At 44.3% G+C, this 22,873-nt stretch overlaps 3 protein-coding genes across 8 annotated transcripts in view; 2 read left to right on the top strand and 1 right to left on the bottom strand.

Moving 5' to 3' along the window:
• Window positions 1-129: 129 nt before the first annotated feature.
• LOC143427067 (DC-STAMP domain-containing protein 2) lies at window positions 130-4,531 on the bottom strand. Its single transcript, XM_076900944.1, has 14 exons — window positions 4,383-4,531; window positions 4,043-4,318; window positions 3,817-3,967; window positions 3,592-3,751; window positions 3,257-3,520; window positions 2,975-3,188; window positions 2,598-2,913; window positions 2,227-2,534; window positions 1,836-2,162; window positions 1,406-1,710; window positions 1,236-1,336; window positions 845-1,168; window positions 422-732; window positions 130-358 (listed from the first exon to the last, which is right to left on the bottom strand). The coding sequence occupies exons 1-14, from the start codon at window positions 4,529-4,531 to the stop codon at window positions 130-132; spliced, it is 3,435 nt and encodes a 1,144-aa protein (XP_076757059.1).
• A 2,551-nt stretch (window positions 4,532-7,082) lies between these two features.
• On the top strand, window positions 7,083-22,831 carry Didum (dilute class unconventional myosin). 5 transcript variants are annotated; one of them, XM_076904639.1, is made up of 22 exons: window positions 7,083-7,412; window positions 13,745-14,169; window positions 14,261-14,561; window positions 14,638-14,955; window positions 15,036-15,524; window positions 15,614-15,820; window positions 15,912-16,034; window positions 16,116-16,414; window positions 16,507-17,125; window positions 17,236-17,427; window positions 17,529-17,894; window positions 17,973-18,257; window positions 18,338-18,443; window positions 18,910-19,096; window positions 19,202-19,234; window positions 19,434-19,632; window positions 19,707-19,800; window positions 19,945-20,001; window positions 20,246-20,419; window positions 20,499-21,174; window positions 21,246-21,528; window positions 21,611-22,831. In XM_076904639.1, the coding sequence occupies exons 1-22, from the start codon at window positions 7,386-7,388 to the stop codon at window positions 21,728-21,730; spliced, it is 5,580 nt and encodes a 1,859-aa protein (XP_076760754.1). In that variant the 5' UTR covers window positions 7,083-7,385; the 3' UTR covers window positions 21,731-22,831. The 5 variants fall into 5 exon arrangements, with proteins under 5 accessions (XP_076760754.1, XP_076760771.1, XP_076760735.1 ...); XM_076904620.1 differs by lacking the exon at window positions 7,083-7,412 and adding an exon at window positions 11,447-11,731; XM_076904631.1 differs by lacking the exons at window positions 7,083-7,412; window positions 19,202-19,234 and adding an exon at window positions 11,448-11,731.
• The window catches only part of Npf (neuropeptide F), a 47,618-nt gene continuing 47,176 nt past the window's right edge, over window positions 22,432-22,873 (top strand). Inside the window, exon 1 of one of the 2 annotated variants that reach the window (XM_076904696.1) lies at window positions 22,432-22,547. Coding sequence is in view for 1 of the 2 variants with exons in the window: in XM_076904679.1 (XP_076760794.1) it covers window positions 22,508-22,547 (40 nt within the window). In the remaining variant the exon portion in view is untranslated. The remainder of the gene's footprint in view (window positions 22,548-22,873) is intronic. The other variant, XM_076904679.1, reaches the window with a different exon arrangement.

Genomic DNA, 22,873 nt, shown 5'->3' with positions numbered 1-22,873 from the left:
AATGCACTCTCTGCCCGTTCAGATACAGTTCTCATTCCCAAGGAATAAATGTCTTTATCCCCGGTGGTCTCAAAGGTTGTTATCTCCGAAGTGCAAGAACAAGGACCCTAAAAACGATCTTTTACGCACTCAAATATTTTTAATCGCGATACACGATTCATTTAAATATGATTGTCGTTTTACTAATTCGCGATCCTCTGTAATGTTCCATTCGCCTCTTTTAATAGCTCCCGAGGATACTTTCACGTCAGAGAGTTCGTTGATACTCTCTACTTGCCGGACACATTTTCGTGAACGCGAACTTTCTGTTTCGTCTACTTCGAAATAAGCCGTGTCTTTTGCAGCAGACTCTAAATATCTATTTCAACAATTCTTAATGAAAAAAAACTGTAAGTTTTTTTCATCGTTTTTATAACATTACCTTGGTAGTCTTTTCGTGACGAATTTTTCGTCGCATGGAATCGTCTCAATTAAGTTCTCGTCGAACTCATCTTCTCTCCTCATCCCCCTACCTTTCCTTCTAGTTAAATAATTAGTTTCCCTGTCTCGTACCGTTAACAGAGACTCGGTTTCATCGTCGCACGAGCACGAAGAGGACAACGCGCCCTTTGTCCTCTTGGTTCTTCTGTACGATTGTACAGGTAGCGACTGCTTCTTATTAAGCATACTAACGATTCTGTTCATAAGAGATGGACGCTTTCTCCTCAGCCCCTTGCAGGTCTTCTCATCATTCTGTCGGAAGAACGAAATACTCTCTCAAATTTCGTCTTCTCGGATGTTCTTCGGAAAATAAATGCAATAGGAAGATATGAAAAAAGTCAGGAGGATTTGGCGCGATTCATACCTCTCCTTTGCCGAGCCAAGGAATCCTCGCAACTGCACCAACGATTCTATTTATACGGCCCAGTTTCTCCTTATCCCTCCGATCCTTCGGAAATAATTCTTCCGAGCCGTCGTCCACCTCTATGTGTATTACTTCCTCCTCCTCGACTTCCTCGCTTGGCCAGGATTCCGTATCGCCGATCGAACTCGACGAATCGGAATCCCTCGGTCCGCACGCTCGTTTTTTCCCCTTCGAACGAATCTTCCTACGTGCCCTCACAACGAAACAAGATGTCGGCGACTCGCTGCTCGAAGATGGCTCCCTTAGGAATGGCTCGTTGAATATCTGAACAGTAAACGCGTATCACAGGTAATTAGCGGAGAAAACATTAGCAAATGATGCTTAAACGCACTTGAATCGTCACGTCGTCCCTAATTCGCTGAGCTTCAACATCTCTAAAGGGTTCTCTGCGTCTCTCAATTTCGACCTCCTCGGGAGACTCGTCTTGATACGCTGAGGCGATTAATGAATCTTAGAAAGCTTGCGATTCAATCAGATTTAACTTCTAAATCGATTTCTTACTGTAACTGTACACCGACTCGGTATCTTCCATGTATTTTTCCTCTGTCTGTTCAGCCACATCTTTCTCCACTTTTATCAACTCTTCCTCTTCCACTTTTTCTTCTTCCTCCGCAGTTACTTCCGCTTCTTCTTCCTCTACCTCTCCATCTTCCTCCGCTGTTACCTCCGTTTCTTCTTCCTCCCTATCTTCCTCCACTATCTCTTCCAGCGATTTATCTTCCTCCTCCCATTCTGGCTCCTCTTCTTCCAATTCTGGTCCCACCGTTACTTCTTTTGGCACTTCGAACTGGTTTTCGGAAGAGTCTCTAGCGTTCCAAAAACATTCACGATCGTTAACAAGACCAATCGAGATCTCTATCGTTAATTGAGTCGAAGATTAATAAGCTTGCAAAGTTTCGCAACCGTGGCGGTAATAATTGATTCGATTTACTTCTCCTCGCTCAGATCGGACAGATCGCCGTACTCCATCGGTGACCGACAAATGGTACACACATTCTGCAGATCGGCGAAGCACTGCGTGCAGAACAGACCGACGCAGCCGGGCGTCGGACACTTAACATGCGGATTATCCTCGGACCGTTCGATCGCGCCGCACAGAAGACACGATTTCTGTTTCAACGGGGACAAAGTGTTCAGAAACGGGCACGCTGCCCACAGTCTTTCCTTCAACGTCACTTTTTCCGTTTTCTCCCCTTCGGCTAGACCGAATTTCCGACGCAACTGGCGCCTGGCGAACTTCAGAAAGCTACCCCTTGATCTGATCGCATCCAGACAGACATACGTAAATTAAATTGATGGAAACGATAGAGAACGCTTTTTACCTGATGATGTGATTGTACAACCAAGTCGCTCTCTGCTTGGCTCTGTCAGGATAATACTGGCACATAACCACGTGTCTCAGTCGCAAACCGTACGGTTCGAGGAACGCCATCAGCCAGCAGAATATAATTAAAACGACGATCTGAGTGTATTTGTCGTAATCAGGAGGAATAGGGTCTGGAAGGCAGAGCATCGTGTCGATGTTTGCTTCCTTCCCTCGAGGGGTGAACGCTTTCACGATACTTCTGTACAGTTCTGATAAATAACCATCCCCTGTTACGTGAATGGTCACAACGTTTGATCGTTCCACCTAATGATTTCTTTATTTACAGTCCACACCAGAGGAAAGTAATAAAATGATTTATTGTTTTACCTTACTTTGAAATCGTCCGTAAATTTGAATGGTGTTCAGCACCCAGTAAAGGCTATAGTCGATCGACATGTACACGATTAGTTTGATCGTGGCCAAGCTTAAAAATAACACGGACCTCGCCATTTTGATCCTCTCGGATTTGATTAACGTAACGGAGGACAATGACGCGTATCTGTTCCGTTCTCGCACGTTCAGCGGCAAAACTGTCTCTTTATCCTGACGCGCTCTTATGAAATCGATGGCACGCAGATCGTTCGTAATGTATCGATTGTCGAAACGCTCGCTGGTCAACCATTTGTAACGATAACGCAACACCCTGCGATTACGTTCGCGATTGGCTCTCGTTTCTACGGATACGATAAATCGCGCGATTTTACCTGAGCAAGATAAAGAGGAAGAAGAACGACGCGACGAAACTCATCCAGTCGAAGAAACCGAACAGCGTTTTGGTCCTCGAGCGAACTTCCGTCGCGATGCTCGTCGACACGTCCGTCATCGTCCTGCTTTGGTTCGTCTCGAAATGAAACGAATGCGAGAACTTCACTTTCACGTAGAACATCGCTTTCATGTGCATCGTGAACTTTTTTACTTCTGCAACATCGACAGTGGGACGTGAAGCAGGGAGATCAGAATTTATTGGGGAATCTATCGATGCTTACTGCCTCGCACAGCACCGACAACGGTATCAGCGATGTAAGAGACGAGCATGCAAATGAAGTCGAGCGGTTTCACCGTGTAACAGAGCGCGCTGACTACGTATGTTATGTTGCAGACCACCCCTAAAATTGGGCCCAGCTTCGCCTTGCAGTCGGCTACCGCACCCTCGAAAACGCTTTGGCATCGCTCGAAGGGGGTGCCCAATTTTTTGTTGCACATGTTTATTACACTTCCCAGCCATTGAAATACCGAAGTGATGACTCGAACTAAAAGAAAAAAGACGAGAATTCGTGCGAATGGCGCGTTTAACCTTGCACTTCGTGGAGCTCGTTCTTACGTATACTGAGAACGAGTCTCTTGATCGCAACGAGAGTCTGCTTGATCCTCTTTACGACTACCTTGACCGTCTTTATAACTTTCGATATTGCTTCTCGTAAAGCGTAAAATGGTTGCTTCGCCAAGTCCACGATGGTCCTCACCGCTTCTTTCAACTGCTCCTTGAAACAAATTTATCGTCGATCGTACGTTCGCACGTTTAGTGATCTAAAGTCGCGTGAAATACTTGTGCGCAGGTTAATGACTCTGAAAGCACACCAGTGTTGTGCAGTGTGTTCTTCACAGGGCCAGTTAAGGCTAAAATGAACGCGTACGCCATCAAGGCTTGCCTCCCTCGTTTCGAGAAAAATTGTGGCAGCAATAAGAACACTATACATCTGAAAAATGACAGGAATACCTTACTTTTATCAGGAATACCGACGAAGGTCTGTCTATTTGACGTGTACACGTACCGAATTCGAAAGGAGAAAGCAAGACCGATAGTGAGAATCGCTCCTACAATCGTACAGAGGAACGTTGCGGATGAGAGTTTGAAATGGAGTTGGAAAACGAAAAATATGAAAAATATGTACGTCAAAAATATGCCACCGACGAATCCAGCTAGGCTTTTCGCTATGTAATTCTCGAATGTACCATCGGTACGAATCGCGATCATTTTCTTATACGTCCAAGTATTTCTCGGAACGGCAAAGATTTTGTCACAGAGATGCTTGACCTTTCTCTTAAGCCTGCATCGATTTTCCAGATATTGTTACAGTAGAAGTAAAAACGGGAATAAAGTTCGTATCTAACCATAATTTTTGTCGACGATATCGTTGCCTCAAGGTATACGTAGGCTTCGCGCCTTTCGAGATCTCGATCGATGTCAGTTTCTCATCCTCGTATCTTTGCCTCGCTTTTTCCAACTTTCTGGCTTTCAGTACCAATTGGAAAAACGCCATGATCGAAGTGTCTGTCTGTTATCAATACATCATACTGCTAATAACAACTGGAATTGATTTTCTTTACATCAATTGCTTAACTTATTGTGAATTACATGGTTAACTTTTACTGCGCGCGGTTGATCGTAAAAATGTGACAACTTTTAATAAGGTATCTCGATTCATTTTTTTCTATTGGTCATGGAATGAATTCTTTTACCATTTTACTATTATTTGCAGTGTTATCGACTCAGTATAGAATTAGACTTTGACATTCATAGTGGTCGGAATTAAAATTAGAGATAATGCTGATAGCGTGCGTAATATTGTTGATACATTTTGCCTAAGCAGTAATAAAATAATCACATAAAAATTAAATAAGCTTATGTATCAAGGCAATATACACACTAGAGCATTACGTAGTAGCATGTATTATATAATATGCTAAGAATATAAATTTTCAATAAAGATATGAAGATTAATTATATAATAGACTATTATAATATAAAAATTATTGTGTGAAGATAAACTCGAAACTGTGATTAGACAACCGTGACGACGGAGTGGGGGAACATAGGACGGCGTAACTCGTGTTGTATGTCATTTGCCTTCGAGCTGTCGTACGTGTCGGTCGTGAAGGGTGTTGTGCGAGTGATTAATTGTTGAGCCGAGCCGAGACGAGCGAAGACGAGAGGAGTCAAGCGAAGCGGAGCCGAGCAGATTGGAGCGAATGAAACAAAATGGAGCGGAATAGAACGAAGCGAAGCTGATTGGAGTCCAGCGGAATCGAGCGAAATGGAGCGGAATAAAACGAAATGAAACGGAGGTGAGTGTTGTTAAAGAAATAGAGATGGGTCCCTGCGTAGTCACCTCCCCGTTGGTGGACCCGGGCCCTTGATAACGTCTTCGAAAGATTGCCCTCTCGAAAACGATATCAAGCTAAGGACTACGCACATAAACATAAGTATAATTGTAGACTTAACGCTAAGAACCACCAAATCAATGAAAATGACTTTCATTCTGTAGATTTGATCGTCATTCTAATGGATTCATTATTATACTTGCTCCATGCAAGAAATTAGAATACCTTTATCGCGGGTGGTTCTAGCGTTGAGTCCTTTGCGATACATCTGAAATTGTCCAAGTCCTATTCAGGGCTTTGAAACTTGCAATTGGATTGCAAAATATGTAATAGAATCTATAATATAAGTTAAGTTAAGCATTATTCTCGTTGTGGAATCTCCGTGGGATCATCGATGGGATCATCTAGCAGAGTTTCAGTTTCACGCTGTTGAGGTTTGTCCACCTTCCGTTCTGTTTCTGAATTGGTGGTATCGGAAAACTCCGAAACGTTATCGTGTTAAGGACTACGCATGAGATGTAAATCATTTGCAATTTGTTATAATTGCTAACACTTTTTGGACTTTACAATCGATTATAGATTGAGGTAAATATGTAATGATATTGTTTAGAATATGAAATTTGTCCACTTCAATTAATTAATTAAATATAATTTTTAAGTTTCCCGCTGTAAATCGTAGAGCGCATAATAAACCCTACAGCTTTTTACACAATCGGTACATCAGAATACGTAACACGATGTCTCATAAGGTGGTACTTCTATATTATACCTTCTCTATGGTAGAACTGATGTAGGAATCTGACTCAACGGTGTTGTCCGTACGGGTAGTGTCTTATTCTACTTCGCCAGCCCGGAGACGCGGTTAACTTACCGCTAAAATTCGAAATTCACCGCATAGTTTTTAAATTCCACCGGGAGAATTTGAACAAAATGTAGTACGAACCGTAGATTATCATGTTTTAACATCGCAAGTAAATAATTCTTGTTTTCTCATAAACAGTGCCGATAACGTATCGTTGGAGCAAACGACTGAAAATCTTTTCAGTGAATGAACAAAAGTTCCCACAGTAACACGCTATCTCTTTATTGCATCAAAGAAACATAACAATCACGAGATTCCTTATCAGCAAATGACTCGTTAAAATAAAAGAACCGAACAGTTCTAAACAGTCACCGCTTAAACATTCACGCAATATGATTATCAGTAAAAACGAGCAACTGCGCATAGCGTATCTTCGATCCGAAGAATTACGCCGTACAGGAGAATCAATTTTCCCACGATCATCTATCGTTATCTAAGCAAATTTGCCGCGTGGAATGCGATAGAAAATCCACGGCACATTTTTCAACGCGCCTGTGAGATGGCGCGAAACTAGCAGTTCGATCGTCGAAGAGAGACAACGAGAGGCGTCGGGAATGGAAAGGACGAGGAGAGAGGACGCCTCTTCGGCATTCGGAGCCGAAGAGTAGTCGTGCATGTAGGCGTAGAGGGGCGCCGAATCTAAACCCGATAACGAACCAGCTGGTGGCAGTGCCGTCGTACGACGTTTACGTGGAAGCACGGGCTTTGCGCGAAAATCCATTTCCCGCTGGCCCGCTGTCCGATGATTTGAACGGGAAATTTTGAGAATCGAGAGACACGGTGTCGTCAAATCGGTACCCGTTCGAGCCAGTGGTGTGATTGTTGCGAGTATACCGTCGGATCTTCGTCTTCTGTTGGTGATTCCCTGAACGAAACGATCGAAAACCAGGGGAGAGAGAATAAGAGTGAAAAAATAAAAACAGAAACATGCCGTGACCGCACCTTAGATTTACACGAGAATGTATCGTACAGTCGATGGTAAATCACGGTGCTCGTAGCGCGGTATAACTTTTGATTTCGCGACAAATGTCGTAGGTACCTTTATCTGTGCTCAGGTGTGTGCGTGTGTGAGTGAAGTCGTGTGTGTCTGTGGGTGCTGCTCTCGTCGCTTGTACCTGACCTGACCCAGGTGAGCACCTGGACCAACAACGATGACCACAAGGGAATTATACGTTAAGGTACGAACCAGTTCGGAACACCCGCAGGTATATACGTGTACAGTTCTACGATGGCAACTGGTCCAGTGGCATTCTAACGGGCTCATCTGTTGACACTTCTAATTGTCATTTTTCTGAAATACCGTACGAAACTAGGAGCGAAGGGTCTCTTTCATCGTCGAGTAGACTACCGGAGGAGTAATTTTTTCGGACCGCTTATCACGTTGACATGTTCCAGTGATTACAAATAATGTGACGTTGGGACAAGCATCGCGAGTTCTCCGTGTTCTTTATCGAAGCGGAGTCTTTTTCGGGACTTAGAACGAGAACTTTCTTGTTCCATCTACCGTCGGTATTCGGTGTTCATCGTAATCCTTAACGAAATTCGTTCACGGATGTTCGTATGTTCTGCGAGAAATGTTGCGTGCAAAAATATGCCTGGTCGTTAAACAAAGAAACAGCGAAGGTCGTTTAAGTAGGACTCGCGTAAACATATGTGAAATGTTGCTGGGAACTGCTAAGGCTCCGAAACGTAATGCCTTCGTGCTCCTTTTTCCCCCCAACTTTACAATTAAGATTGCACAACGCTTTTCGTTTCGGAGTAAATATCTGCCGCGCGCAGATTCGCTGTGATTTCATCGATTTTCAATTTGTCCACGATATTATGCTCTTGTTGCAATTCATGCCAGTCCGTGTGCGTGGAAACGTGATATCGATTACGTTTTTTAACGTTGAAAAGCTTCGTTAAAATCCGAAGCGTGGCGAGAGGTGTCGAGCGTTCTTTCATGTTCGAAGATGATACTTTCTTCTTTTCCATCGGTGACGCTTAATGCCTGCGCGGGTTAATTATTTGAGAAAATTACGGGACTGGATATATCGCTCAGATTATCGTTAAGCTTATACATCATCGATTCGTATGAAGGTGTCTCTCTCAAGTTATGCGCATACTTACTTAGAAACAACTTTCACGAAAACTGTCCGTCGCTTTGAACTTTTTACCCGAGCAGTTTGCGACGTTTCCAAGTATAGGATTGCACGCTTGATAAACCACGGAAGCTTGTAAATTTACATCATCGTCTTCCCGTTCGCGAGAAAAAGACGAAATCATCGGCGATTCGAACGATAGGAGGTTCGATAGCGATCGATTCGACGGTAAAAAGCTTAAGTACCAATCATTCCATCGAACCGATCGTTCCTAACCGATGATTCGACGCAACATATGCTTCACCGTCTAAGCACGAGGGACGAACGAATTCGAAATCGGGGTGAGCCTCTTTTTAAAGGGAAAATCAATAATTGTCGCGAGGAAACCGCGGAGGCTCGAGGCCTGAGTCCCGCTTTAAAACCAAGTGGTTCAACGGTTTTAACAGCTTGGTTAGCGAACGCGATAACATTCGTTGTGTACAAACGAAGTGTACCTTGACAAGGAGATTGTCACGTTGAAGCATTTGTTCGATGTCCTTGAACATGAAATACCGCCTCGCACAGTCTCGGGGCATGTTCGCCGGTACTTAGCAGCGATATTTGAATACCCGAGCAGCGACGACCAACTAATAGAATTATTATTACAATTAACGCGAAACGAGATCGTTATCGCGTGGCGAGAGAACGAAGCAGGGACACGAGGCGGCGAATCAGCCGATAATTTATTTCGATCGCGTTATTAGCCGTGGGAATGTCGCGTTCGGCATGCACACGACGAGCGTAGAAGAACGACACTGTGGGAATACTTAGTCGATGAGAACAGAGTTTCATCCAGCTCGAACCTGCCCCTTTAAGGTCGCGCCCGTGGTTCTCCATCTTGGCTGATTTATTGCCTCGGTCAGGTGAACCGGCTAGGGTTTATCGGAGGTCGCGCAGCAATTTTTATCGTCCGTCTAAAAACTACGCTAACTATGAAAAGATGGAGAAGCATGTGGTACACGCGAGGTACACGCGAGATACGTACGCGTGCACGTACATTCGTAACCATCCGTGGGGCATCCGTGTACTCAGGGACAACTATCGCTCGCGGAGAACGCGCGTATTGATTTAGCCATCTTACGGATGGCCTTTCTGTTCGACGATTTATGGACGCGAGAGCCCTGGGTACAGATTCGACTATCCTCGATTCGTTGTAAAGTGTCAATTGCGTAATGGTCGGTTACGAACGTTTTGTGAACCAGTTTGGGGACACGTTCGTAACGCGACAGGCGTAGTTCGAGTAAAATATCGTAGAATGTCGTCCAGGTAAGGCGCCTAGCCGGTTTCAGGCATAAGGAAATAATGAAATTATATTATGCAACGAATTGAAACTCGAACCGGAGGCCCGATCGTGCCTTTACATTTAAAGGTAAGCTAACCCCATTCGAAACTGTTGCTCGGACGATCGGTTCGAGGAACGTGATCGCTAGACTTCGCTCACGAGCAAGCAGTTCCCTTTCTCTCCGAACAGAAGAGCAAAACATCACGGAATAGGTCGTTCTCCTTGCCTCTTCGTCAGAAGGGGACGATCCCACCGTCGTCGTAGACTCTGTTTCGCGTCCCGTGAGATTTTCACTCCGAGGTCAGGAAAGATTTCTTCTCGGTCTCGTCATCGCGCGATGACCGACAACTTATTCCCGGTGTCACCAATCCGTACAGAAACGATCGCCGTTCTTTCGTCGCGCTTTCGATTTTTGCAAATTGATCCGCGAGGAAAAAACCGCGCGACATAATACAAGCTCTGTTCGAGCGAATATGCCAAATACCCGGAACGAATCTGTCTACCGATCGAACGCTCGTGTTGCGGTCACCGTTTTGTGCAGCCTCCGTGAAAAAAATCGAGGATTCCTTGCAGCAATCTCCCACGAAGGCATCCCGTTTCGCGATCTTACTCAACAGGGACACCGTTGAAAGTACAAACCCGTGTTCTCACGCTCGTAAACTTTGCACGTTGGAAATTGTGCATTCGAATTTGCATTCGTAGTACCACTCGACGCTGTCCTCCACGCGATACCGTATCACCAGCTGCTTCATAATTGAACTCGATAACGCGAAAGAGTTCAGACCGGACGTGAACAAGTGTAGAACTGGTGGAAGCGATACAACCAGCTCGTAAATTAATCCCCAATACGACAAACTCGCGTTCCATCCATCTTTACTACTAGCGTTCGTTACTTCCAGGATTCTATACGAGTTTCGTTTGTTCTTTTAAGAAAGTAACAAATCATACGCATATGTACGAAGCTTCCTGCCATATTGGTCGAGTTTACGGCGGCTTCGTTATGTTGGTCGAAAGGGAAACTCGTCGAGCAGCGACTCGAACGAGTGCATGCGTAATGGTGGCGGGCTACCGGTGTCAACGATGCCAATTTGAACGCACGTGGTAAAAAAAAAAGTAAAGAATACCATACGTGGGCGGGAAACTTGACCCGGTTACCCTCAATAACGGAGAACCCGGCACCTTTCTCAAGAGCAACGATGTCGAGCAACTACGATCGATCTACCGACGACAAATACGCGAGACTATCGAAAAGGCGTCTCGCACTGCAGCATGGCGATTTTGATTGCGCTTCGAATTCGATACCCAGCCTCGCTTGTCACGAGTGTTAAACCTTGGTGGCGCAAACACGATCGACTCGAGGCAAATGTTAAAGTTCAGTTTCACGCGGACGGTCGATGAAGTTTGGGCAAATATACCGAACAAAGGAGCAAGTGCAACCGAGGATCGCGTTTGACGTCGAATGTCCGCTCTTCCAATGTTGCAATTTCGTCGACGATTGCGTTACTTCGTTACGTTAGGTACGCTTAATTTCCAAGGGAATTTCCGTCGTCCTTAGCTTTCGTTCTGAACAATAGACGAGCGGAGGAATTCGAGATGCGCGGTACCCGCCGCTTGTTCCTTCCACGTTCGGAGGCTCGTGAAATTTTATTCTCGCGACGCGAGTGTACCGCGTCTGTTTCCACTTTATGGGAGGAATCAGTGAGCAAATGAATCACTCTGGAGTGGCTTTGCGGTCGTCGATAAGATTATACGCCCCTATCTGCTTTTCTCTATTTCTGCGCGACTGTCACAAATAATTTCGACGCTCGCGGGGACTGAGTCACCGTCGAGTTTTCGCTCTCGTTAATTGCATTTACGTTTAATTTATCGCCGCTAGAACGGATAACACATCCGACGTTTCAACGTCGTGGAACGTGGTTGAAAGTTGCGTAGTTCGAGCATCGAGACGATCCGTGGCGTGGGTGGAACGCGACAGAAGCCGTAGATCGGATGGTCAGTTGGCAAAGCTCGGACGCAACATATGAGAGGGTTGCGTTTCAGAGGCGCCAGAGCTTCCCTTGTATTTCTGCGATGCGACATTGAAACAGGCTCGAACGTACGTATCCATCTTGACCTATTCCAACCACGTACCACCATTTTTCTAATGACTCACCGCGAACTTGTTGGTTGAGGGAGACGCGAGAGGCATTCGCGAATGAACGGGATTTGCGTACACAATTACGAGTTATGCAATTTACGAGAGTCCCGAGAGAATTCGACGATTGAGAAGATTTCAGTAATTAATGTCGAAAAAGGAAAAAGGGGGTGAAAGTTGGGTGCTCTCATCTTTGAACTTAACGATTGTCGCATGGTAGACTCAGTCGCGCGCAGTTCACTCTCATTCTGACCACCTTTTCAATTAACAGGCTGCGTGGGAACCCGGTAGGATTCTGCTTTTTCTATGCCTTTCCGTGAGTAAGACTGAGGAGAGTAATCGTTATTTGGTACGTAACGTAGAAAGCATGGGAACTGTTTCCTTGGTACACTTCGACGAACGAAGTCGACCATCGCAAGAGAAAGGGGTAGGAATTATTAGAATCAACCGAGTACTGGTATCTATAATTTATCGAGCGTTTATGTTTGCGATCGACGTACAATATTATCTTGGTCCTTTCATTATTTACTATCATTAAAACATCTCGCTTAATAGTCTTTCCCTGATAACACTGTGCCAAGTGGAACTGTGTAATCTGGTTAGCACCTTCCCGTTTCGTTTTTTCCACGTGCCACAGATTACGTTAAGCCACGAAAGTTTTAGTTACGTTATGAAAGCTGATAATTTGCATAGATGCGCCCAAGGGTGAATTTCTAATTGCACGGTTCATAATTCCGTGGTTGACCATTGGCTGACCTCGATGCGAAAAGATAAAATAACCATGCTAAGCGCAACGTCGCATTGGTACTTATTGTCAAATTATACCGTACGCTTTATGGTTGGGCTGATGGTTTCGCGATGGCTACGTGTGCTATAAATTTCGTCGAGGTAAAGTAATTGGAATTATTGGTTAATTACTAAATCATCGCGGTAACAACCGCGAGTAGATTAAAATACCAATCGTAAATCACTTTCAATTAGAATATCGACATTTCCCCAACTCTCGTTCACGTCTCGTATTTTTTTTCTCGCTTCATTTTTTCTCAGTGCCCTTCGCAGGAGGAGTCTTGCATAATATTGTTGACACACAAGATTGGATCGTGAGAGTTTACGGTTGCTTTCTACCTCTTTCTAAGCACATTTGACTCACGCGTGTGTCACCGGCTCGTTTAAAGACGACATGCGTTTCGTCGTTTAACATGATATTTCCGATCGGTTTCCCAGTGTACGGGAAACAGCCTGGATAGACAGAAAAGTTCAAAGAGGCGACGAGCTTTACCGTTGCTCGCTATTCCTTCAGATCACGTAATCCTTCTTTTGTCTGTACACTGTGCCCGGTAACAGTACATTTTGGTATCCCGTGGCTCATTTGTATGATCGCGAGGCACATCCAACAACGATTTCGTCGATACCGTTACAGATATTTTTTTCTTCTAAGGAAAAAATGCGTTCGACCGTGCTCGTTTCGTTTTTCCCACGCAACAGTCGACGTTTTTTTCCCCCGTACGTAAATCGAACACCGTTCCCTACCGTTCGTCGTTAAAAAGTAATAACAGTTCTAACGCGATAACCAATCCTCTGATTCGCCGCGCTCGACGTCGAAATCGATATGCTGTATTGTCGACCCCGTTTTCATACATACGATGCTACCAGCGCAAAAAAAAAAAAAAACAGGAAAAGCAGGTCATCTTTTGAAAAGAAGGAAAATTAGACGGTAAGTAATTAACTCGTACGAGCTCGTTCGCGCCGTTGGAAAGCTTCCTATGCAGAGGCATACCTGGAGGCGATCTTTCGCCGTTGAACTCAGCTTAGGTTTTAAGAGGATTCTAAAGAATTCGTCAAAGTTTTACCGTGAAACGTTGCCATCGTGACGAACTGCGCGGAGTACCTCGTTGCTCTGATGTATCTGTTCCTCTCAACTCTGTAAAAACTAAAAACGAAGTTATCGATACGGGGTTCGTCTATGTTGTCCAGGGTGGTAAGGTATGGGTGCCACATCCGGAGAAAGTTTGGGAAGGCGCGGTTCTTTTGGAGGATTACAAATTGAACCAGCCGACGTTGAAGGTCCACACGGACGACTCGAATCAGACGAAGGTGTTGCATATAAAATCGGACACCGATCTACCACCGTTGAGGAACCCCGACATACTCATAGGGGAGAATAATCTGACGTCGTTGTCGTTCCTGCACGAACCGGCCGTACTCTACAATCTTCAAATCCGTTTCCAGCGACACTACATTTACACGTACTGCGGCATCGTTCTGGTCGCTTTTAATCCGTACAATGAACTCCCGATTTACGGGAACGACACGATTTGGGCGTACAGAGGGCAAGCGATGGGCGATCTGGAGCCCCATATATTCGCTGTCGCCGAGGAGGCGTACACGAAGTTGGAAAGGTTCTGCGTTTTTAATTATTTTATTGCAAAGTTACTCGAACGCGTGTGCCGATCGTGTTTAGGATGTTTTAATGTTCCATGATAAATGTAGGGAAGGCCACGATCAGTCCATCATCGTTTCCGGCGAGTCTGGAGCCGGGAAAACAGTGTCCGCGAAATACACGATGCGATATTTCGCCACTGTCGGCGGTTCCACGACCGAAACGCAGGTAGAGAAGAAGGTGCTCGCGTCCCTGCCGATCATGGAGGCGATTGGTAACGCGAAGACAACTAGAAACGATAATTCATCGAGGTTCGGGAAGTTTATCGAAATACAATTCAATAAACACTACCACATCACTGGGGCTAGTATGAGAACTTATCTGCTGGAAAAGTCGAGGGTCGTGTTCCAGGTACAACCAGCTTAGCCTTCTAAATAGCAATTTGTATAAACAGGTGAATGTATTAGTTACACGAGTGATTGCGTAGGCGTACGAGGAAAGGAATTATCACATATTTTACCAAATGTGCGCAGCGGCGTCGCGTCTACCGCACTTGCACTTAGACCACCAGAACAAGTTCCACTATTTAAATCAAGGGAACAATCCCAAGATAGACGGTGTGGACGACCTGGTGTGTTTCGACGAGACGATAACCGCGCTCACCATGCTCGGGTTCTCGTCGAAACAGCAGGACGATATGCTTCGCATTCTAGCGGCCATTATTCATTTAGGGAATGTAAATATAGAGAATTCCGATAGCCAGAATTCGGTCAACGAAAACGACACCGAGGCCAGCTTCATTCACGTAAATATATTACGATTCTACAGATGTAACCGGTTGGCGATGGTACTCGAGTCGAGCGATCTTAATTGCCTTCTTTTCAGCCATCGGACAAGCATCTTTTAACGATCTGCGAGTTGTTGGGCACCGATGTGAACGCGATGCGAAAATGGCTGTGTCACAGGAAGATCGTCTCGATGAGGGAAGTGTTCCTGAAGCCTATGAATGTCGAGCAGGCGATCGGCGCCAGAGACGCGCTCGCGAAGCACATTTACGCGGAATTGTTCAATTGGATCGTAACCGGTATCAACAATTCGTTGCAATCGCAGAACAAACCGCAGTGTTTCATCGGTGTCCTCGACATTTACGGCTTCGAGACGTTCGAGATCAACTCGTTCGAACAGTTCTGCATAAATTACGCGAACGAGAAGCTCCAGCAACAGTTCAACCAGCACGTATTCAAACTCGAACAGGAGGAGTACTTTAAAGAGGAAATCGAATGGACTTTCATAGACTTCTATGACAATCAACCGTGTATCGATCTTATAGAGACGAAACTGGGTATCCTCGATCTGCTGGACGAGGAGTGCAGGGTGGGTAACAATTCCGGAATGTTTTCAAACGTACACGCGATGGAACGTACGATCCTTGTACGATACACATCCACGGCCATTTTGTACAGATGCCAAAGGGCTCGGACGGCTCGTGGGCAGAGAAACTTTACGCGAAATGCGGCAAGTCGAAGCACTTCGAGAAGCCACGATTCGGAACTTCGGCCTTCTTGATCCACCATTTCGCGGACCTGGTGCAATACGAAACCATCGGATTCTTAGAGAAGAATAGGGACACCGTTATCGAGGAGCAAGTCGATGTACTGCGAAACGGAGATGTACGTAAGACGCGAACTCGCGTGAACCTTTTTATCTCTGTTAGTCCCGCATAAGTTATTCGATGATCTTCCGCGGCATTTTTTGTTCCAGAACAAACTATTGAAGAAGTTGTTCAGCGAGGAAGATCCGAAGCTCGTAGTACCGTCGAACGTGAGGGTGAAGGTATCCGCCCAGAAGCCAGTGCTGAGTACACCCAAGCAGAATAAGAAAACGGTACAACGAAGAACGAAATGTCGCTTGTCCGGACCGTTTGTTGAAAAACTCGGCCACTAAATGGTTGTACGAAATCCGTAGGTAGGATCGCAGTTCCGTGACTCGCTGAACATGCTAATGTCGACATTAAACGCGACCACCCCGCATTACGTGCGGTGTATCAAGCCGAACGATACGAAGGAGGCTTTCGAGTACAATCCGGTACGCGCTGTCCAGCAATTACGAGCATGCGGTGTTTTGGAGACGATCAGGATATCCGCAGCCGGGTTTCCCAGTCAGAGAACGTACATCGAGTTCTTTCACAGATACAGGAGCCTCTGCAGGTTCAAGGATATACGACGAGACGACTTTAAAGAGACCTGTCGACGCATATTGGGGAGGTCAGTTACCATCGTTTCTCATTATTGTCCATTATCGCGCGTCTTCCTTTCCCCTACTTCGAATCCATAAGAAACGAACGCAACCCCCTCAGGTACATCAAGGATGAGGACAAATTTAAATTCGGCAAGACGAAGGTGCTCTTCCGGGCAGGCCAAGTGGCCTACTTGGAGAAGCTGCGAGCGGAGAGACAACGCGACGCTTGTATCGTGATCCAGAAAACGGTACGCGGTCTGATCTGTCGCAGCATGTACAAAAAGGTGCGACACGCTGTGCTGGGCCTTCAAAGGTACGGAAGGGGTTACATCGCGAGGCAGAAAGCTCAGGCGGTGAGGGAGGAAAGAGCCGCGATAAAAATCCAGGCTCGCGTCAAAGGCTGGCTGAAGAGGCGTCGGTACCTTCAGACAAAGCGCACAATCCTTGGTATCCAGACGTTTGGCAGAGGGAAACTGGCAAGACAGAGATACGAATTGATGAAGGACAACGCCGCGGCGATCGTTGTTCAGAGATTCGCGAGGGGATACCTTGTGCGGATGGCGTGCAAGAAGAAGTTGAACGATATAATTACTGTACAGTCCTGCGTTCGAAGGTACTTGGCGAAGAAGGTGTTCAAACGTCTGAAGGCTGAAGCGAGAAGCGTGGAGCACGTGAAATCGTTGAACAAGGGTTTGGAAAAGAAGATCATTACGCTGCAGCAAAAGATCACCGAGCTTGTACGTTTTCACGTTTATCTACCTAGCTCTTTTTCAGTTAAAGGTTTAAGCAACACTTCGGATTGGGTTCGCGTCGATTGGAACATTTTTTTGTTTGTTCTTTTATTTAGACGAAAGAAAATCAATCGTTAAAGAACGTTCAAAACGAAATGGTGGAATTGAAACACAAACTGGACGGATTCAAGTCGGTGGACGCGGAATATAAAAAACTGAGCGCGGTGCTCATAGAGAAAGAGAAAGAATTGGAAAAAGTACAGGACATAATCAAACTGGAAAGAGATGAGAAGATGGACATTTTACAGGTACTCACTGGTTATAATAACGTTACGCAAACTTTTTAGCGATAGGTTTCACTCGTTTAGACTCATTATCATTATTATTGAAGTTTCTACGCTTTATGTAGGACAAAGAAAGGTGTAACCAAGAGAAGGAGGCGGAGAATCAGAAGCTCCAGAGCGAGATCGAGAAGTTACAGAAAGAACTATCGGTGGCCAAGGAGAAACTGAAGAACAACCAACGCGGTGCCGAGGAGAATTTGAAGTACCGATTGGAACAAGAGAAAGATCTCCTCCTGTTGGACCAGGATCAGGACCGGGGTGCATATCAGAAACTATTGAAAGAATACCACGAATTGGAACAGCATGCTGAGATGCTGGAGCAAAAACTCGCAATGCACGCTCCCGCGCATTCGCGTTCTCTCAGCAATGCTTCCAGCAATAGCGGACAGATCCCTGGACCCACGGAACTTCCGCACGACGATCAGAATATCGTAAGATCGGTCTCCACACGTTTCATAGGAAATCTTTACGATGATGCGCGTACACAGAGATTTCGTTTTATTTTGAAGGATTTGGGTTACGGATCGGTGAGATCGACAGCTTCTTCTTCGACGCCTTACTCGCGAGTGGAGACGATCGACTGGAATCAGCATAGATCCGACAGCCCACCGGATGGAGAGGTTCAGCCGCATGCCGATGGACCGACGCACGCACCGGTTGACATCGGCCTAGTATTGAAACTTCAACAGAGATTGAAGGACGTTGAGAAAGAGAAAGGGAGATTGATCAGGATTGTAGAAGATCTGGAGCGCGATACTCCTGAGGAAACTTCGAGGACGCAAGACACGTTTAGGGTAATCTCGCGCGAGAGAAAGTTCGACTTATCGTCCGGATAGATCGGACGAGTATAATTGATATGTCTTAATTTTCGCAGCTCCAAGAACTGGAAATGGAGAATGCTCAGTTGAAGAGAGATTTAGGCACGCTAAGAAAAAGCGTGGCTGCGACAGGCAAGGCGGGTGCACACCAAAATCTCATGGGTAACTTGCTCATTCTAATGGTTAAGGAAGTCTTACATTATTTTCTTTATCGTGTGTTATAAATTCGGTTTCTTTTTTGCTTTCTCTTCAGTTCTGTTTATAGTTTAGCTCTTTCTCAATGCGTGATACATTTGTCTTATTTTCCATTGTACTATTAACCAAGGCTTGGTTAGCGAGACGTACAAATATATTGCATCTTTGTGAATATTGCTTTTCCTTTCCCTGTCCTTCATCTGCTTGATAAATGCACGCATATTAACGTCAATGAATAAACGCTGTACAATATCGTACAATACACCACCACCTCGTGCGGCTTTATATAACGTTTTAAGCAATAAAGTGTTTCAGCAAAAATCTGTTTCCTTTTCACCTCTTCCTTTTCTTTATATCGCACGGCCAGCCCGTTAAATGTGTATGAGAGATGTAGTGGGCAAAAATGGAATGCGATAAATAATTTGTATTTTAGGACAATTCGACGCACTCCAAGAGGAGCTTGAGAGAAGACGAGAAGAATGTATTCAACTGCACAGCGTGCTGGCAGATAATACACAGAGAATGAAGAGTCTAGGCTCGAATTATGGCCGAGACGTGGACATCATTAATGAAGACGGGGAGCTGGTACTCGCCTTTGAGACACAGAAAAAGATCAACAGGTAATTTAAGCTTGTTCCGCAATCGTCCAGCAAATCTGTTTCCACGAGAGAAAAACACCGTGTCTAATCGTGTTTTGTCGTTTGTGCATGCAATTCGATTTTCAGTAGTCTTAAGAGAAAGCGAAGGGCGTCAAGAGAGTGAGTTGAGAAGACATTTTGCCGCGAGTAATCGACGATCCATTCAACGATTTTCATACTGTTCGATCGTGATAAATCAACGATATTTGTTTATCGAGAAACGTTCATAGCTACATACCTCCTTTACTCGTTATCATTTAGTAGCGGCGACTACAGTTTCTTTCGATTAAGCAAATAATATGCGTTTTTCCGTTTGAAGGCAATTGGAGGACGAGCTACAAATGAAGGAGAAAGGGTGGAGGGCGCAGAGGGACGAGTGGATGGCGGAAATCGATAGGCTTCAGGAAGAAATTGAGAAACAACAGAGATTGCTGTCCATAAATTTGAGCAAATCCCCGCAGACTCAGACCGAGGCTTATATGCAACACGAAATCGCCAGGCTAACTACCGAGAATCTGGTAAATTTTACATCTACTGTTACTCAAAATAAAAATGAACGTTACGTTGAATAATAAAATTAAATGGATCGCAGGACCTGCAAGAGAAATACGACAAAATAGCTGAAGAGTGCAGGAAATTCAAGAGACAATGTAAAATACTTACGAAACGTCTGAGAGATGCAGGCTGTGAGTATAAATTTTGACTGAGCTAGCGAATTAACGTTTAACAGTTCTTGGCGATACAAAGTATTACACATAGTAAACACATAGTAAAAGAATAGTTGTTAGAGAGTGGCATTAAAAGTTTGTAATATTTAAATGCTTTCAAAGATGAGGGAGACGATGTTAAGGAACGTAGGGATCGTCCTTACAATTCAAAGGGCACCGGTGAGTGCATGGTCCGATGTTCATTTTTATTGCACTTCACGCAGACCATAACTCACCCTAGCTCTAGCAATCAAATAATCATCTATCATGAGAAAGTTCTACGATCGTTCACTGGCAGCATACATGATAGTTTATAATTATACGTGATAAAAGAATTTCGTTCGTTTGTCGATTCGTTTAACGAACATATAAGAATTAGTATCCACTCTGGACACTTACATAACACCTCGTATCTATTTTACAGTACCAGATACTACAGAATCTACAGCCGATTCCGCGATAATGTCTTCCACCAGTCACACGCGAGATAATGGTGCAAGTAATTTGCCAGCAATTCGTAAGAAAGAAAGGGACTACGAAGGTATATTCGAGTTCAGGAAAGAAGACATCAACGTGATAATACGTCACCTCGTTATTGGTAAATTTCTTAAATTTAGTGTATTTTCCTATAATTCGAGTGCTCGCTGTATCATCCAAATTTACCAATTTTATTTCAGATTTGAAACCGAGGGTCGCGGTAACGTTACTTCCCGGTCTACCGGCCTATATTCTTTTCATGTGTATACGACATACGGACTGTATAAATGACGATGAGAAAGTGAGATTGTTACTAACGACCTACCTCAATGTTGTGAAACGTGTAGTAAAGAAACGCGAGGACTTCGATTCTAGTGTGCTCTGGCTTAGTAACACCTTAAGACTGTTGCATTGCATGAAACAGTATTCCGGAGACAAACCGTTTCAAATAAAGAACACTCCAAGGCAGAACGAGCAGTGTCTCAGAAACTTTGATCTAAGCGAGTATCGGGTCGTGTTGAGCAACCTGGCGCTATGGGTTTTCGGCAACATCGTGACGAACGTTAAGGAGAGAATTCAGGCCCTGACCGTCCCAGCTCTCCTCGAACACGAGGCCATATCGGGCGTGAATTCGAACAAACTTGGCCGACCACGATCCTCCTCCATGGGAGAAGAACCAGAATCGACTCAACAGAAGCTCGACAAACTTCTGACCGAGCTCACATCGGTCTACAAAACTCTTCAGTACCACGGTGTGGATCCCGAGATCGTAGTGCAACTTTTCAAACAATTGTTCTACTTCATGTGCGCCAGTGCCCTGAATAATTTGCTCCTGAGAAATGAACTTTGCCGGTGGACAAAGGGCATGCAAATAAGGTGCGTAAGGTTTCGTCTGTGTTTATTTGAACAGAATTATTTAATCGTTTCACGTCATACTTTTACCGTAGGTATAATTTGAGTCATTTGGAGCAATGGGGAAAGGACCGAAAATTGGAGACGGTATCCGAGGCTCTGGAGCCTATCGTACAAGCGGCGCAGCTTTTACAGGCTCGTAAGACCGACGAGGATGTGAATTCTGTTTGCGAAATGTGCAACAAATTAACCGCGAATCAAATAGTGAAAATTCTAAATTTATACACACCCGCTGACGATTTTGAGAAACGCGTGCCCGTCTCATTTATCAAGAAGGTGCAGGCTAAATTGAGTGAACGTGGCGAGAACAACGAACAAGTAAGTTTAAATATCATTTTGCATATACGAGAATACATTTACGAGAATGTATTTATATTAAACGAGAATATACTTTTCTCAGCTGCTGATGGATCTGATGTATTCGTACCCGGTAAGGTTCCCATTCAATCCATCGGACATTCGGTTGGAAGATATCGAAGTACCGGAAGTACTTCACTTGCCCATGCTCAAAAAGGTGTAATCGTAACAAAAGGAGAAACTTAGAGGCCCTGCTGCGTATATAACTTTTAGTTGAGTAACCGTCTAACGAGTAATGAAATTCGTATATAGCCTATTTATTAAAAAAGCGAAAGAAAAAAAAAGGCAAAGGGAAGGAATGATTAAATTACTTTGGCCAAGTTAGGTAACGCATCGAGCGGGTCATCGAGATATCACATTTTATATATTTTTTTTTACTCGAGTAATTTGTATTTTATAAAAGTATCATTCTCCTATTCTTGTGTCCGCGTAAAACTGTCGTTTCCGATTGAATTCGTTCTAATCGAAACACATTTTTCGTTATTCTTCGTATCTATCGATTGTAAGTCGAGATTTGAGGACAGTATCGATATAAAGCTCTGCTGGAGCTTGCAATCAGTACATCTGAATTGGATAAAAGAAAGTATTCTAAGCAAACAAGAATAGTGAGATTTATGAGTGCAAGTATATACGATGAAACGAAGTGCCGAATTCTGTACCGCGAGGTACAGAAACGTTGTTATCGAGATTAAAGATGTTTAAGATATGCGTTGTTTCTCGGTATTGTTAGTCTACCGAAAATTGTTATGGCGAAATGTTGCAACTCCAAGCAAGAACTTTATTCAAGTGTAATACAGGAATCAATTGGAGAGAGGTGTACACTTAACATGTAAAAAAAAAAAAGTAAACAGAAAAGCGGGAGTGATATAATGTTACGTTGGGATAACAGTGTATATTTTGTGATACGAGAAGAGTATATGGAGTCTGTTCCCGCAGACTGATGGCAGAAGGTACCGGAGAAAGGAGAAATGAAGACAGAGGTATATATATTGTTGTTATAACATAATTTATAAATATGTACAAGCGATTGTATTTTGTGCCATTTTATTAGTAGAATGTAACCAAATTCTGTTTCCTATGTTGTTCGATTTGCGTTTAATTTTACGCTTTACGAGTGCATTCTATAAAGCAATTTCTTGAAAACCAAACTTCCATAACCTAGAATGTACAGAAAAAGAAACGTCTATTTACACCAATACACCTTGACTCGATGTGACAAATTTATTTGTTCCTACGATGAAAATAAAAAAGTCGTTGATGGAAAGAGGTATCTTACTTAATCAGCGTGTTGTATATATTGCTAGGA

Source organism: Xylocopa sonorina, chromosome 1 (assembly GCF_050948175.1).
Source record: "Xylocopa sonorina isolate GNS202 chromosome 1, iyXylSono1_principal, whole genome shotgun sequence".
Lineage (NCBI taxonomy): Eukaryota > Metazoa > Arthropoda > Insecta > Hymenoptera > Apidae > Xylocopa > Xylocopa sonorina.
The sequence above is the reverse complement of the archived record's forward strand: the minus strand, read 5'-3'. Positions and strand labels throughout refer to the sequence as shown.